This window comes from Neoarius graeffei, chromosome 16 (genome assembly GCF_027579695.1).
Source record: "Neoarius graeffei isolate fNeoGra1 chromosome 16, fNeoGra1.pri, whole genome shotgun sequence".
In the NCBI taxonomy this organism is placed as follows: domain Eukaryota; kingdom Metazoa; phylum Chordata; class Actinopteri; order Siluriformes; family Ariidae; genus Neoarius; species Neoarius graeffei.
This window is the reverse complement of record NC_083584.1, coordinates 21,779,848-21,797,653: the sequence shown is the minus strand read 5'-3', so window position 1 is coordinate 21,797,653 and position 17,806 is coordinate 21,779,848. Positions and strand designations below refer to the sequence as shown.

Sequence of the window (17,806 nt, the reverse complement as noted above, 5' to 3'; positions counted from 1 at the left end):
ACCTGTGTTTAACTTAGTCTGGGAACATTTTGGAAATATATCTTTGTGTTCCTTGTCATATTGTGTGAAATGTTACTTTTCAAAGAGGGTGTACTCATTATTGCATTGCACTGTAAGTGCTCACAGACTGACCCAGTTACAGATATCAACACACACACACACACATGTATATAAAATCTGCTGTAGTCTTTGTCTTTTCGGCAAAGCTGTGAATAAAGACGGTGAAACTAATTTCTGGGTTCCTGTCTTGTTTCACGATTCGCCCCAGAGCTCTGGGTGATACGAGGGGACCGATCTGCGAGAGGGTAATTGCTCCGGTTGGGGCAAGAGGAAGAGACGGTGAATCTCTGACCTAACAGTCCCCTTCCTCAGTCACACCGGACTCGGCGCGCTGACAGCCCACTTCCGCGTTTGTAAAAGACTGTATCATGCCGTTACCATGGGAAATCACTTTCACTCTTTCGGTTTCGATTAGGTTTTTCTTTCACCAAGATTTACATGACCTTAAATAGTACTTTCATAAACGACCATTATTATTGAATTTTTTTGCATTGTTTACAGTATTTACATTTCAAGTAACTCCAGGGAAATTTCCTTTCATTTGTAACTTAATCTCACTCATTTTTAACTCCTGTTTATTGCACTTTTTAACAGAATCAAAATGATTCCTAACATTTTGTGATGTAATATTTGCATTATGTATCGTAAAATACCAAATAATAGCCGAGTTCCAATTAACCGCCGAGTTCCCTTTAACGGCTGGGTGTACGCGTGTGTTGTGACAAATAAAGGCCGGTTCCGAATACTCGCCGGGGTCTAAAAAAAAAAAAAAGCGTCCGAACGTTCTATCTAGAATCTTGAGGCCCAGCACTTTTCTGGTTTTCTGGTGTTTAAACGATTTTGCATTGCATAGTTTTCTACCGAAACAATATGAATGAATGAATGAATGAATGAATGAATGAAATTAATTCTATAATAGCTACTGTTTACAACATTTTGTTACGCAGGGGTGATAGCGTTCCGGCGCACTGCGCCGGATTTCCGGCGCGCCGTGGCTGGGGGAAAAAAAAAATAAAAAATCTAGTTTGCCCATTGTCCTGTGTCATTCTGAGATGCGCAGATAGACAGTAAAGGGAATTCGGAATTCCCTTTACTGTCTATCTGCGCATCTCAGAATGACACGTAACTTACACGTAACTTACGTGATAATAAACATGCCATTTCAATGTTATAATCTTGGTCTACCGTAATATTTCTTGAGGAATGCAACTCCGTAACTTTTGACAGACGTCTTAGCCAATTACGTTTGACATGGGTGTGTGGGATATCACTTACGTCATCGAATGAGGAATACCCCTTTGGGTATACCCAACGAAAGCCAGCGTGTGTGGTGACATTGAGGACTGCGGGTTTCCAAGGTTGGACTGCTGCTTCTGTTAAACGACCTAAATTGCCGAATGCATGCGTCAAAGCACACACTGAGTTTTATTAAAGACCTTATACCATTTCACTTGCCCTTACCCATTCGGATCTGGAAGACGCTTTACAAAAAAGGTGAGAGCGTTCTAACATGCATTTCAGTCTGCTCGCGGCCAATCTAATCCAAGGGGCCTTTTCAACAAGTAATCTGTCGTGCAAGTTGGGCAGAAGCACGCGTCAGGCAGGCAACATGTAGGCCTACAAGTCAGTAACCTATTCAACTAACTTTCATCCGAACTTTAAGTTTTCTACGGGGTCGAGCCACCGTACCAACTCACTCGGGGAATAGGCTCATATCGGCCAAATAGGGAGACGTCTTGGAGAGAAACGTGAGAATGCAAGATGACAGTATGTAGCCACTGCAGGTCACTTATTTTTCAGCATAAGAAAAAACCCTTTGGTTTGACACTTCGCACCCTAATTATGTTGCTTCAACGTCGCGCCCTCCATGCAATTTCAGATTGACAGACATCGCGAAGCGCAAAGGGTGGAGGCTGCATGGGTGAGGGTGATAGCAAGTGACCATAACTTTGCAGAGTAATTAAATCACAGTACTGCGCACAGACAATGGTGTGGTTTCTTGATTATTTTGTAAAGCATGCGCTTAACTAGTCATTAACAGGAAAAGGTGTGTGATTTATCCTTTATCCACCCCGACTGTGCCATGCGAAGATGCATTCTGCGTCTTCAAAATTCCCCGAAGTCGGCACCGTGCTATCTGTAATCTAACTCTAAACAAACTGTAAGTTATACTGGTTAAAAGTAGGCCTATCTGAGAATGATTTTTTCCCCGTTTTGAGGTAGATTTTGGGGAAGGTGTTTGTGAAGAAGGAATTAATCGCCTGTTCCAAATAGCCGCCTAGTCTCTAATACGCGCCGGGTCTCTTACGTGATTGAGACAAATAATAGCCCGGGCTATTATTTGGTATTTTACAGTATATTTCATAAAATCAAAACTTGTTAAAGGTATCTTTTTCAGTTGTATATATTGCATAATATTAATCTTCCGAGTCGGCTGAATCTCATGTGTTATCTTTGTTGTTTATAGTAAAGATGTATTCTGTGTAACTGGACTCGATTACAGCAATTTGCATTTTGTTTTTGTCTTAAGTGCACTAGAAATTATAATTTAAGGTTTCCGCTTTTATTGCAGGAATTTGTAGAAGATTTTTTGATAATTACAGTGATTTGTAAAGCTCTGGTTAATAAATAAGAAACTACATTTAAACTTTGTTATAATATTTTCTTAAGTTAGTAAATAAAATTTGTGTTAAATGCCTCATAAAATAAAATTCACACTTAAAATTAATGCTTTCTTTCATTTCTTTTTAAAGCATATACGCAGAACCATGGCCTCACTTTTCATTTATAAATGCCTTGAGACCTCTAGAATGGCACAGGAATAGTTTTAAGCGTTAACAATAAATCTAATAGTAATTTTTACTATTAAAGTGATTCATATAGGTAGCGGTCTGAGTGAATGACCTTGACGTCCGTAACGTCACAGCAGGAAGTCTATCGGTCTCATCGCCATTTCCGCTATACTAAAACACAGAGCCGACTGCAACTCCGAGCCTCCATTTTGAGCTAATTTATCACCATGCCATGTAGATGTGTTGCTGCACCCGCCAGCAACACGACAGAAGGTGGATTTATGTTGCATTCACGGCCCAAGAATGTTCAAACTGCAAAGATTTGGATGCGTTTTGCAAGAAGTTCACGGGCACATTGGGCGCCTATGAAGTGGTCTCTCCTCTGCTCTGCACATTTTACTGAGGACTCGTACGAAACCTCTGATCTGTTGGAGCGTTGGCTATAAGCCCGTATTGAAAGAGGGTGCAGTACCAACAATTAAAGGAAAAGAAAACTACAAGAAAAAGGAAAGCAAGTTCTGTTGCACCAGTTCTCCTGGAGCGTGAGCCGAGGGTTGTTGCTAAAACCCGGGACGGGATGGGACGTGACATATTATCGCTCGGGCAGTGACCTCCCCATGGTTGTTGCTAAAACCGGTGACGTCCCGTCGCGTTTCAGTAATTCCCTGAGCCGAGCAGTAACGGCGGAGTACTCAGTAATGGACAAAATGGAGAATGAGTGGAGCAGCCGTCTGATTTCTCCACTGGATATGCTTGCCTCAGCAGCAATATCTCGCCCTTACATGGAAGAAGTGAATGAACGGAGAACTGAAAGTCAGATTGTTTCGAAACAATCGGCCACAAGATCGGCCTTTAAGAAGCGAGAACACAGACGGGTAAGCTCCGACTCTCATTTGGATACAAAACACCACGTTGTTTACCTGCATTTAGATTAATTGTGTGTTTAAGTTAGTGGTATAAGATTATTTAATTTGCTTCAGAATGTGATCGTCTCAGTTCATCTGATTATTTAATTCGCCTTTTACGTTTTATCAGTGAAAATGCATGCATGTACATGTATGTTGCATAAGTTATAGCACCCATCCTGTTTTAATGAGAGTCAACCCACAATCAATGAAGTCAAATCAGTCTTAGTTGAGCAAGTCGGTAACGCTATTTCTTACCTTCACCATCAATTTTTATTTATATGACTTTGGTCTATAGCTGTAAAAGGCCTCGGCCTTAAAACCGGTTCCTGCTGTGACGTCACGCACTCAGGGCTGGCTGGATCAGCGGGGCAGCTCCAATGCCAACTTTGCGGTCGATTTTAACTCTCAAATATATATTTTTTATTCCAATTTATGCAACATACAAGAGTCAAGGGTGGAGATACTATCCACTCAGAAATTTATTTAAAAATAAAAGGTTCTGCGTATCTCCTTTAAGGTTCAATTGCAGCTCCAGAAGTCACCAGATTGCACCAAAAAAGATTACATTTTCAAAATTCCCCCCCACATCACGACCAAGTTACACTCCCTACTTTCAGAAAAACACTCCGACCCTTCCCAATCCTGGCTAAGCCCAAGCTATAAAACAGATAAAAAAAAAATAGATGTTGCCCTTTAATAAATTAAAAAAAAATATATCATAATTGCTGAGGTATAAAAAGAATAAAAACATTTTCCAATAACGGCATGCGCTATAACGTCCAGTTTTATTCCTTACTTAATTAAAATCAAGGTTTTCAGTGAAAAATAAGCTCTAATAAGTTTCATCTGTCCAGACATGCGTGCTACATTCGCTAATTACTGATGTAGTCTGATACTGAATTGCTTACACTAATAATCCTTTAACAGACAGAAACAAGACTATTTTACTGACCATGTTATAATGTGTGTTGTAGTAACGTATATAAATAAAGGTTTACGTGAAGAGCTGCGCAGACTCACCTTGATGTTGACATCTGCTCCATTCCCCACTAGCAGTTCCAGGCACAGCGCCCCCTGGCGAGAGGCAGCGGTAAAGTGCAGTGGTGCAAAGCCCTTCTCGTTCACCTGGTTGACATGAGCACCTGATTCGATTAACTCGTTCACTACCACGTCCTGACCATTGTAGCACGCCACATGCAGTGGAGTGTTTCCATACGCATTCGGTTCATTGATCTAGAGAAAAAGCGAGACAGAAAGAGGAGCAGGAAAGAGTCGGGATGAATATAAGGACTTGGCTTTTCAACTCAAGAATATTTTAATGATACATTAGCAAATTACATCAGATATTAATATTGAAGTGACTGGAAACATGCAAAATGGTGCTGCAGTGGAAAGGGTGAGCAGCACCAAGTTTCTGGATGTGCACATCTCTGAAGACCTGTCCTGGAGCAACAACGCCGCATCACTGGCCAGAAAAGCCTAACAGCGTCTGTACTTCCTCCGCAAACTGAGGAGAGCAAGAGCCCCGGCCCCCATCATGCACACTTTCTACAGAGGCACCATCGAGAACATCCTGACCAGCTGCATCACCGTGTGGTACGGCGCCTGCACCGTGTCCTGCTGCAAGACTCTGCAGCGCATCGTGAGAGCAGCTGAGAGGATCATTGGTGTCTCGCTCCCTTCTCTAATGGATATTTATAACTCCCGCCTCACCCGCAAAGCCATCAGGATTGTAGGTGACCCCACCCACCCACCCATCTCACAGCCTCTTCAGCCTGCTGCCGTCGGGGAGGAGACTGCGGAGTCTCCGGGCCAAAACCAGCAAGCTCAAGAACAGTTTCTTTCACCAGGCGGTCAGGAGGCTCAACTCCCTCCCTGTTCTGCCCCTCCTCCCCCCTCTGCCCCCTGCCACAGATTCTGCTCGCACACCCCCCTGCCCCCCCTTCAGCATCTGACATGTCATCCTCACAGTTCTCCCCCCCCCCCCCCCCCCCCCCCCAAACACACACATCTCATCGTTCATTAACACACTGAACTCAGGGACCGCACATCTCACTTTACCTCGCTCATTTGCACTATTCCGCACTACCTCACCTTAACAGCTGCTAGTTTGTTTATACTGCTTATTTCATGTTTACCTGCTATACCTCAAGTGCCCTTGACTGTTTGTTTATTTGCACCAATTTATGTGTGTATGTATATATATGTATGTATATATGAGTGTTTAGTCTACGTCTAGTTCTTATCTACAGTGTTTTATACTGTTTATATTGTCTGAGTGTTTAGTCTGTCTAGCTCTTATCTAGTGTTTACACTGTTTATATTGTTTGAGTGTTTAGTCTGCGTGTAGTTCTTATCTAGTGTTTACACTGTTTATATTGTCTGAGTGTTTAATCTGTCTAGTTCTTATCTAGTGTTTACACTGTTTATATTGTCTGAGTGTTTAATATGTCTAGTTCTTATCTAGTGTTTATACTGTTTATATTGTCTGAGTGTTTAGTCTGTGTGTAGTTCTTATCTAGTGTTTACACTGTTTATATTGTCTGAGTGTTTAATATGTCTAGTTCTTATCTAGTGTTTACACTGTTTATATTGTCTGAGTGTTTAGTCTGTGTGTAGTTCTTATCTAGTGTTTACACTGTTTATATTGTCTGAGTGTTTAATCTGTCTAGTTCTTATCTAGTGTTTACACTGTTTATATTGTCTGAGTGTTTAGTCTGTCTAGTTCTTATCTAGTGTTTATACTGTTTATATTGTCTGAGTGTTTAATATGTCTAGTTCTTATCTAGTGTTTATACTGTTTATATTGTCTGAGTGTTTAGTCTGTGTGTAGTTCTTATCTAGTGTTTACACTGTTTATATTGTCTGAGTGTTTAATATGTCTAGTTCTTATCTAGTGTTTACACTGTTTATATTGTCTGAGTGTTTAGTCTGTGTGTAGTTCTTATCTAGTGTTTACACTGTTTATATTGTCTGAGTGTTTAATATGTCTAGTTCTTATCTAGTGTTTATACTGTTTATATTGTCTGAGTGTTTAGTCTGTGTGTAGTTCTTATCTAGTGTTTACACTGTTTATATTGTCTGAGTGTTTAATATGTCTAGTTCTTATCTAGTGTTTACACTGTTTATATTGTCTGAGTGTTTAGTCTGTGTCTAGTTCTTATCTAGTGTTTACACTGTTTATATTGTCTGAGTGTTTAGTCTGTGTGTAGTTCTTATCTAGTGTTTACACTGTTTATATTGTCTGAGTGTTTAATATGTCTAGTTCTTATCTAGTGTTTACACTGTTTATATTGTCTGAGTGTTTAGTCTGTGTCTAGTTCTTATCTAGTATTTACACTGTTTATATTGTCTGAGTGTTTAGTCTGTCTAGCTCTTATCTAGTGTTTACACTGTTTATACTGAGTGTTTAGTCTGTGTGTAGTTCTTATCTAGTGTTTACACTGTTTATATTGTCTGAGTGTTTAGTCTGTCTAGTTCTTATCTAGTGTTTACAGTTTATATTGTCTGAATGTTTAGTCTGTCAAGTTCTTATCTAGTGTTTACACTGTTTATATTGTCTGAGTGTTTAATCTGTCTAGTTCTTATCTAGTGTTTACACTGTTTATATTGTCTGAGTGTTTAGATAAGAACTACACACAGACTAAACACTCAGACAATATAAACAGTGTAAACACTAGATAAGAACTAGACAGACTAAACACTCAGACAATATAAACAGTGTAAACACTAGATAAGAAGTAGACAGACTAAACACTCAGACAATATAAACAGTGTAAACACTAGATAAGAACTACACACAGACTAGTGTTTACACTGTTTATATTGTCTGAGTGTTTAATCTGTCTAGTTCTTATCTAGTGTTTACACTGTTTATATTGTCTGAGTGTTTAGTCTGTCTAGTTCTTGTCTAGTGTTTACATTGTTTATATTGTCAGTGTTTAGTCTGTGTGTAGTTCTTATCTAGTGTTTACACTGTTTATATTGTCTGAGTGTTTAATCTGTCTAGTTCTTATCTAGTGTTTACACTGTTTATATTGTCTGAGTGTTTAGTCTGTGTCTAGTTCTTATCTAGTGTTTACACTGTTTGTATTGTCTGAGTGTTTAATATGTCTAGTTCTTATCTAGTGTTTACACTGTTTATATTGTCTGAGTGTTTAGTCTGTGTGTAGTTCTTATCTAGTGTTTACAGTTTATATTGTCTGAATGCTTAGTCTGTCTAGTTCTTATCTAGTGTTTACACTGTTTATATTGTCTGAGTGTTTAGTCTGTGTCTAGTTCTTATCTAGTGTTTACACTGTTTATATTGTCTGAGTGTTTAATATGTCTAGTTCTTATCTAGTGTTTACACTGTTTATATTGTCTGAGTGTTTAGTCAGTGTGTAGTTCTTATCTAGTGTTTACAGTTTATATTGTCTGAGTGTTTAATATGTCTAGTTCTTATCTAGTGTTTACACTGTTTATATTGTCTGAGTGTTTAATATGTCTAGTTCTTATCTAGTGTTTACACTGTTTATATTGTCTGAGTGTTTAGTCTGTGTGTAGTTCTTATCTAGTGTTTACACTGTTTATATTGTCTGAGTGTTTAATATGACTAGTTCTTATCTAGTGTTTACACTGTTTATATTGTATGAGTGTTTAGTCTGTGTCTAGTTCTTATCTAGTGTTTACACTGTTTGTATTGTCTGAGTGTTTAATATGTCTAGTTCTTATCTAGTGTTTACACTGTTTATATTGTCTGAGTGTTTAGTCTGTGTGTAGTTCTTATCTAGTGTTTACAGTTTATATTGTCTGAATGCTTAGTCTGTCTAGTTCTTATCTAGTGTTTACACTGTTTATATTGTCTGAGTGTTTAGTCTGTGTCTAGTTCTTATCTAGTGTTTACACTGTTTATATTGTCTGAGTGTTTAGTCAGTGTGTAGTTCTTATCTAGTGTTTACAGTTTATATTGTCTGAGTGTTTAATATGTCTAGTTCTTATCTAGTGTTTACACTGTTTATATTGTCTGAGTGTTTAATATGTCTAGTTCTTATCTAGTGTTTACACTGTTTATATTGTCTGAGTGTTTAGTCTGTGTGTAGTTCTTATCTAGTGTTTACACTGTTTATATTGTCTGAGTGTTTAATATGACTAGTTCTTATCTAGTGTTTACACTGTTTATATTGTCTGAGTGTTTAGTCTGTGTCTAGTTCTTATCTAGTGTTTACACTGTTTGTATTGTCTGAGTGTTTAATATGTCTAGTTCTTATCTAGTGTTTACACTGTTTATATTGTCTGAGTGTTTAATATGTCTAGTTCTTATCTAGTGTTTACACTGTTTATATTGTCTGAGTGTTTAGTCTGTGTGTAGTTCTTATCTAGTGTTTACAGTTTATATTGTCTGAATGCTTAGTCTGTCTAGTTCTTATCTAGTGTTTACACTGTTTATATTGTCTGAGTGTTTAGTCTGTGTCTAGTTCTTATCTAGTGTTTACACTGTTTATATTGTCTGAGTGTTTAATATGTCTAGTTCTTATCTAGTGTTTACACTGTTTATATTGTCTGAGTGTTTAGTCTGTGTGTAGTTCTTATCTAGTGTTTAAAGTTTATATTGTGTGAGTGTTTAATATGTCTAGTTCTTATCTAGTGTTTACACTGTTTATATTGTCTGAATGTTTAGTCTGTCTAGTTCTTATCTAGTGTTTACACTGTTTATATTGTCTGAGTGTTTAATATGTCTAGTTCTTATCTAGTGTTTACACTGTTTATACTGTGAGTGTTTAGTCTGTCTAGTTCTTATCTAGTGTTTACACTGTTTATATTGTCTGAGTGTTCAGTCTGTGTAGTTCTTATCTAGTATTTACACTGTTTATATTGTCTGAGTGTTTAGTCTGTCTAGCTCTTATCTAGTGTTTACACTGTTTATATTGTGTTTAGTCTGTGTGTAGTTCTTATCTAGTGTTTACACTGTTTATATTGTGTTTAGTCTGTGTGTAGTTCTTATCTAGTGTTTACACTGTTTATATTGTCTGAGTGTTTAGTCTGTGTGTAGTTCTTATCTAGTGTTTACACTGTTTATATTGTCTGAGTGTTTAATCTGTCTAGTTCTTATCTAGTGTTTACACTGTTTATATTGTCTGAGTGTTTAGTCTGTCTAGTTCTTATCTAGTGTTTATACTGTTTATATTGTCTGAGTGTTTAATATGTCTAGTTCTTATCTAGTGTTTATACTGTTTATATTGTCTGAGTGTTTAGTCTGTGTGTAGTTCTTATCTAGTGTTTACACTGTTTATATTGTCTGAGTGTTTAATATGTCTAGTTCTTATCTAGTGTTTACACTGTTTATATTGTCTGAGTGTTTAGTCTGTGTGTAGTTCTTATCTAGTGTTTACACTGTTTATATTGTCTGAGTGTTTAATATGACTAGTTCTTATCTAGTGTTTACACTGTTTATATTGTCTGAGTGTTTAGTCTGTGTGTAGTTCTTATCTAGTGTTTACACTGTTTATATTGTCTGAGTGTTTAATATGTCTAGTTCTTATCTAGTGTTTACACTGTTTATATTGTCTGAGTGTTTAGTCTGTCTAGTTCTTATCTAGTGTTTACACTGCTTATATTGTCAGTGTTTAGTCTGTGTGTAGTTCTTATCTAGTGTTTACACTGTTTATATTGTCTGAGTGTTTAATCTGTCTAGTTCTTATCTAGTGTTTACACTGTTTATATTGTCTGAGTGTTTAGTCTGTGTCTAGTTCTTATCTAGTGTTTACACTGTTTGTATTGTCTGAGTGTTTAATATGTCTAGTTCTTATCTAGTGTTTACACTGTTTATATTGTCTGAGTGTTTAATATGTCTAGTTCTTATCTAGTGTTTACACTGTTTATATTGTCTGAGTGTTTAGTCTGTGTGTAGTTCTTATCTAGTGTTTACAGTTTATACTGTCTGAATGCTTAGTCTGTCTAGTTCTTATCTAGTGTTTACACTGTTTATATTGTCTGAGTGTTTAGTCTGTGTCTAGTTCTTATCTAGTGTTTACACTGTTTATATTGTCTGAGTGTTTAATATGTCTAGTTCTTATCTAGTGTTTACACTGTTTATATTGTCTGAGTGTTTAGTCTGTGTGTAGTTCTTATCTAGTGTTTACACTGTTTATATTGTGTGAGTGTTTAATATGTCTAGTTCTTATCTAGTGTTTACACTGTTTATATTGTGTGAGTGTTTAATATGTCTAGTTCTTATCTAGTGTTTACACTGTTTATATTGTCTGAGTGTTTAATATGTCTAGTTCTTATCTAGTGTTTACACTGTTTATATTGTCTGAGTGTTTAGTCTGTGTGTAGTTCTTATCTAGTGTTTACAGTTTATATTGTCTGAATGTTTAGTCTGTCTAGTTCTTATCTAGTGTTTACACTGTTTATATTGTCTGAGTGTTTAATATGTCTAGTTCTTATCTAGTGTTTACACTGTTTATACTGTGAGTGTTTAGTCTGTCTAGTTCTTATCTAGTGTTTACACTGTTTATATTGTCTGAGTGTTCAGTCTGTGTAGTTCTTATCTAGTATTTACACTGTTTATATTGTCTGAGTGTTTAGTCTGTCTAGCTCTTATCTAGTGTTTACACTGTTTATATTGTGTTTAGTCTGTGTGTAGTTCTTATCTAGTGTTTACACTGTTTATATTGTCTGAGTGTTTAGTCTGTGTGTAGTTCTTATCTAGTGTTTACACTGTTTATATTGTCTGAGTGTTTAGTCTGTGTCTAGTTCTTATCTAGTGTTTACACTGTTTATATTGTCTGAGTGTTTAATCTGTCTAGTTCTTATCTAGTGTTTACACTGTTTATATTGTCTGAGTGTTTAGTCTGTCTAGTTCTTATCTAGTGTTTATACTGTTTATATTGTCTGAGTGTTTAATATGTCTAGTTCTTATCTAGTGTTTATACTGTTTATATTGTCTGAGTGTTTAGTCTGTGTGTAGTTCTTATCTAGTGTTTACACTGTTTATATTGTCTGAGTGTTTAATATGTCTAGTTCTTATCTAGTGTTTACACTGTTTATATTGTCTGAGTGTTTAGTCTGTCTAGTTCTTATCTAGTGTTTACACTGCTTATATTGTCAGTGTTTAGTCTGTGTGTAGTTCTTATCTAGTGTTTACACTGTTTATATTGTCTGAGTGTTTAATCTGTCTAGTTCTTATCTAGTGTTTACACTGTTTATATTGTCTGAGTGTTTAGTCTGTGTCTAGTTCTTATCTAGTGTTTACACTGTTTGTATTGTCTGAGTGTTTAATATGTCTAGTTCTTATCTAGTGTTTACACTGTTTATATTGTCTGAGTGTTTAATATGTCTAGTTCTTATCTAGTGTTTACACTGTTTATATTGTCTGAGTGTTTAGTCTGTGTGTAGTTCTTATCTAGTGTTTACAGTTTATACTGTCTGAATGCTTAGTCTGTCTAGTTCTTATCTAGTGTTTACACTGTTTATATTGTCTGAGTGTTTAGTCTGTGTCTAGTTCTTATCTAGTGTTTACACTGTTTATATTGTCTGAGTGTTTAATATGTCTAGTTCTTATCTAGTGTTTACACTGTTTATATTGTCTGAGTGTTTAGTCTGTGTGTAGTTCTTATCTAGTGTTTACACTGTTTATATTGTGTGAGTGTTTAATATGTCTAGTTCTTATCTAGTGTTTACACTGTTTATATTGTGTGAGTGTTTAATATGTCTAGTTCTTATCTAGTGTTTACACTGTTTATATTGTCTGAGTGTTTAATATGTCTAGTTCTTATCTAGTGTTTACACTGTTTATATTGTCTGAGTGTTTAGTCTGTGTGTAGTTCTTATCTAGTGTTTACAGTTTATATTGTCTGAATGTTTAGTCTGTCTAGTTCTTATCTAGTGTTTACACTGTTTATATTGTCTGAGTGTTTAATATGTCTAGTTCTTATCTAGTGTTTACACTGTTTATACTGTGAGTGTTTAGTCTGTCTAGTTCTTATCTAGTGTTTACACTGTTTATATTGTCTGAGTGTTCAGTCTGTGTAGTTCTTATCTAGTATTTACACTGTTTATATTGTCTGAGTGTTTAGTCTGTCTAGCTCTTATCTAGTGTTTACACTGTTTATATTGTGTTTAGTCTGTGTGTAGTTCTTATCTAGTGTTTACACTGTTTATATTGTCTGAGTGTTTAGTCTGTGTGTAGTTCTTATCTAGTGTTTACACTGTTTATATTGTCTGAGTGTTTAGTCTGTGTCTAGTTCTTATCTAGTGTTTACACTGTTTATATTGTCTGAGTGTTTAATCTGTCTAGTTCTTATCTAGTGTTTACACTGTTTATATTGTCTGAGTGTTTAGTCTGTCTAGTTCTTATCTAGTGTTTATACTGTTTATATTGTCTGAGTGTTTAATATGTCTAGTTCTTATCTAGTGTTTATACTGTTTATATTGTCTGAGTGTTTAGTCTGTGTGTAGTTCTTATCTAGTGTTTACACTGTTTATATTGTCTGAGTGTTTAATATGTCTAGTTCTTATCTAGTGTTTACACTGTTTATATTGTCTGAGTGTTTAGTCTGTGTGTAGTTCTTATCTAGTGTTTACACTGTTTATATTGTCTGAGTGTTTAATATGACTAGTTCTTATCTAGTGTTTACACTGTTTATATTGTCTGAGTGTTTAGTCTGTGTGTAGTTCTTATCTAGTGTTTACACTGTTTATATTGTCTGAGTGTTTAATATGTCTAGTTCTTATCTAGTGTTTACACTGTTTATATTGTCTGAGTGTTTAGTCTGTGTCTAGTTCTTATCTAGTGTTTACACTGTTTATATTGTCTGAGTGTTTAGTCTGTGTCTAGTTCTTATCTAGTGTTTACACTGTTTATATTGTCTGAGTGTTTAATATGTCTAGTTCTTATCTAGTGTTTACACTGTTTATATTGTCTGAGTGTTTAGTCTGTGTGTAGTTCTTATCTAGTATTTACACTGTTTATATTGTCTGAGTGTTTAGTCTGTGTCTAGTTCTTATCTAGTGTTTACACTGTTTATATTGTCTGAGTGTTTAATCTGTCTAGTTCTTATCTAGTGTTTACACTGTTTATATTGTCTGAGTGTTTAGTCTGTCTAGTTCTTATCTAGTGTTTATACTGTTTATATTGTCTGAGTGTTTAATATGTCTAGTTCTTATCTAGTGTTTACACTGTTTATACTGAGTGTTTAGTCTGTGTGTAGTTCTTATCTAGTGTTTACACTGTTTATATTGTCTGAGTGTTTAGTCTGTCTAGTTCTTATCTAGTGTTTACAGTTTATATTGTCTGAATGTTTAGTCTGTCAAGTTCTTATCTAGTGTTTACATTGTTTATATTGTCTGAGTGTTTAATCTGTCTAGTTCTTATCTAGTGTTTACACTGTTTATATTGTCTGAGTGTTTAGATAAGAACTACACACAGACTAAACACTCAGACAATATAAACAGTGTAAACACTAGATAAGAACTAGACAGACTAAACACTCAGACAATATAAACAGTGTAAACACTAGATAAGAAGTAGACAGACTAAACACTCAGACAATATAAACAGTGTAAACACTAGATAAGAACTACACACAGACTAGTGTTTACACTGTTTATATTGTCTGAGTGTTTAGTCTGTCTAGTTCTTATCTAGTGTTTACACTGTTTATATTGTCAGTGTTTAGTCTGTGTGTAGTTCTTATCTAGTGTTTACACTGTTTATATTGTCTGAGTGTTTAATATGTCTAGTTCTTATCTAGTGTTTAAACTGTTTATATTGTCTGAGTGTTTAGTCTGTGTGTAGTTCTTATCTAGTGTTTACAGTTTATATTGTCTGAATGCTTAGTCTGTCTAGTTCTTATCTAGTGTTTACACTGTTTATATTGTCTGAGTGTTTAGTCTGTGTCTCATTCTTATCTAGTGTTTACACTGTTTATATTGTCTGAGTGTTTAATATGTCTAGTTCTTATCTAGTGTTTACACTGTTTATATTGTCTGAGTGTTTAGTCTGTGTGTAGTTCTTATCTAGTGTTTAAAGTTTATATTGTGTGAGTGTTTAATATGTCTAGTTCTTATCTAGTGTTTACACTGTTTATATTGTCTGAGTGTTTAATATGTCTAGTTCTTATCTAGTGTTTACACTGTTTATATTGTCTGAGTGTTTAATATGTCTAGTTCTTATCTAGTGTTTACACTGTTTATATTGTCTGAGTGTTTAGTTGTGTGTAGTTCTTATCTAGTGTTTAAAGTTTATATTGTGTGAGTGTTTAATATGTCTAGTTCTTATCTAGTGTTTACAGTTTATATTGTCTGAATGTTTAGTCTGTCTAGTTCTTATCTAGTGTTTACACTGTTTATATTGTCTGAGTGTTTAATATGTCTAGTTCTTATCTAGTGTTTACACTGTTTATACTGTGAGTGTTTAGTCTGTCTAGTTCTTATCTAGTGTTTACACTGTTTATATTGTCTGAGTGCTCAGTCTGTGTAGTTCTTATCTAGTATTTACACTGTTTATATTGTCTGAGTGTTTAGTCTGTCTAGCTCTTATCTAGTGTTTACACTGTTTATATTGTGTTTAGTCTGTGTGTAGTTCTTATCTAGTGTTTACACTGTTTATATTGTGTTTAGTCTGTGTGTAGTTCTTATCTAGTGTTTACACTGTTTATATTGTCTGAGTGTTTAATATGACTAGTTCTTATCTAGTGTTTACACTGTTTATATTGTCTGAGTGTTTAGTCTGTGTGTAGTTCTTATCTAGTGTTTACACTGTTTATATTGTCTGAGTGTTTAATATGTCTAGTTCTTATCTAGTGTTTACACTGTTTATATTGTCTGAGTGTTTAGTCTGTGTCTAGTTCTTATCTAGTGTTTACACTGTTTATATTGTCTGAGTGTTTAGTCTGTGTCTAGTTCTTATCTAGTGTTTACACTGTTTATATTGTCTGAGTGTTTAATATGTCTAGTTCTTATCTAGTGTTTACACTGTTTATATTGTCTGAGTGTTTAGTCTGTGTGTAGTTCTTATCTAGTGTTTACAGTTTATATTGTCTGAATGCTTAGTCTGTCTAGTTCTTATCTAGTGTTTACACTGTTTATATTGTCTGAGTGTTTAGTCTGTGTCTAGTTCTTATCTAGTGTTTACACTGTTTATATTGTCTGAGTGTTTAATATGTCTAGTTCTTATCTAGTGTTTACACTGTTTATATTGTCTGAGTGTTTAGTCTGTGTGTAGTTCTTATCTAGTGTTTAAAGTTTATATTGTGTGAGTGTTTAATATGTCTAGTTCTTATCTAGTGTTTACACTGTTTATATTGTCTGAGTGTTTAATATGTCTAGTTCTTATCTAGTGTTTACACTGTTTATATTGTCTGAGTGTTTAGTCTGTGTGTAGTTCTTATCTAGTGTTTACACTGTTTATATTGTCTGAGTGTTTAATATGACTAGTTCTTATCTAGTGTTTACACTGTTTATATTGTCTGAGTGTTTAGTCTGTGTGTAGTTCTTATCTAGTGTTTACACTGTTTATATTGTCTGAGTGTTTAATATGTCTAGTTCTTATCTAGTGTTTACACTGTTTATATTGTCTGAGTGTTTAGTCTGTGTCTAGTTCTTATCTAGTGTTTACACTGTTTATATTGTCTGAGTGTTTAGTCTGTGTCTAGTTCTTATCTAGTGTTTACACTGTTTATATTGTCTGAGTGTTTAATATGTCTAGTTCTTATCTAGTGTTTACACTGTTTATATTGTCTGAGTGTTTAGTCTGTGTGTAGTTCTTATCTAGTATTTACACTGTTTATATTGTCTGAGTGTTTAGTCTGTGTCTAGTTCTTATCTAGTGTTTACACTGTTTATATTGTCTGAGTGTTTAATCTGTCTAGTTCTTATCTAGTGTTTACACTGTTTATATTGTCTGAGTGTTTAGTCTGTCTAGTTCTTATCTAGTGTTTATACTGTTTATATTGTCTGAGTGTTTAATATGTCTAGTTCTTATCTAGTGTTTACACTGTTTATACTGAGTGTTTAGTCTGTGTGTAGTTCTTATCTAGTGTTTACACTGTTTATATTGTCTGAGTGTTTAGTCTGTCTAGTTCTTATCTAGTGTTTACAGTTTATATTGTCTGAATGTTTAGTCTGTCAAGTTCTTATCTAGTGTTTACATTGTTTATATTGTCTGAGTGTTTAATCTGTCTAGTTCTTATCTAGTGTTTACACTGTTTATATTGTCTGAGTGTTTAGATAAGAACTACACACAGACTAAACACTCAGACAATATAAACAGTGTAAACACTAGATAAGAACTAGACAGACTAAACACTCAGACAATATAAACAGTGTAAACACTAGATAAGAAGTAGACAGACTAAACACTCAGACAATATAAACAGTGTAAACACTAGATAAGAACTACACACAGACTAGTGTTTACACTGTTTATATTGTCTGAGTGTTTAGTCTGTCTAGTTCTTATCTAGTGTTTACACTGTTTATATTGTCAGTGTTTAGTCTGTGTGTAGTTCTTATCTAGTGTTTACACTGTTTATATTGTCTGAGTGTTTAATATGTCTAGTTCTTATCTAGTGTTTACACTGTTTATATTGTCTGAGTGTTTAGTCTGTGTGTAGTTCTTATCTAGTGTTTACAGTTTATATTGTCTGAATGCTTAGTCTGTCTAGTTCTTATCTAGTGTTTACACTGTTTATATTGTCTGAGTGTTTAGTCTGTGTCTAGTTCTTATCTAGTGTTTACACTGTTTATATTGTCTGAGTGTTTAATATGTCTAGTTCTTATCTAGTGTTTACACTGTTTATATTGTCTGAGTGTTTAGTCTGTGTGTAGTTCTTATCTAGTGTTTAAAGTTTATATTGTGTGAGTGTTTAATATGTCTAGTTCTTATCTAGTGTTTACACTGTTTATATTGTCTGAGTGTTTAATATGTCTAGTTCTTATCTAGTGTTTACACTGTTTATATTGTCTGAGTGTTTAATATGTCTAGTTCTTATCTAGTGTTTACACTGTTTATATTGTCTGAGTGTTTAGTTGTGTGTAGTTCTTATCTAGTGTTTAAAGTTT

General features: G+C 34.8%; 1 protein-coding gene across 2 annotated transcripts in view; it reads right to left on the bottom strand.

Moving 5' to 3' along the window:
* Nucleotides 1-17,806, bottom strand: part of LOC132900497 (serine/threonine-protein phosphatase 6 regulatory ankyrin repeat subunit A-like) — a 195,131-nt gene that overhangs the window by 78,931 nt on the left and 98,394 nt on the right. For both annotated transcript variants that reach the window (XM_060942622.1, XM_060942621.1), the window contains exon 8: nt 4,781-4,993. In XM_060942622.1, coding sequence (XP_060798605.1) covers nt 4,781-4,993 — 213 coding nt within the window. The remainder of the gene's footprint in view (nt 1-4,780; nt 4,994-17,806) is intronic.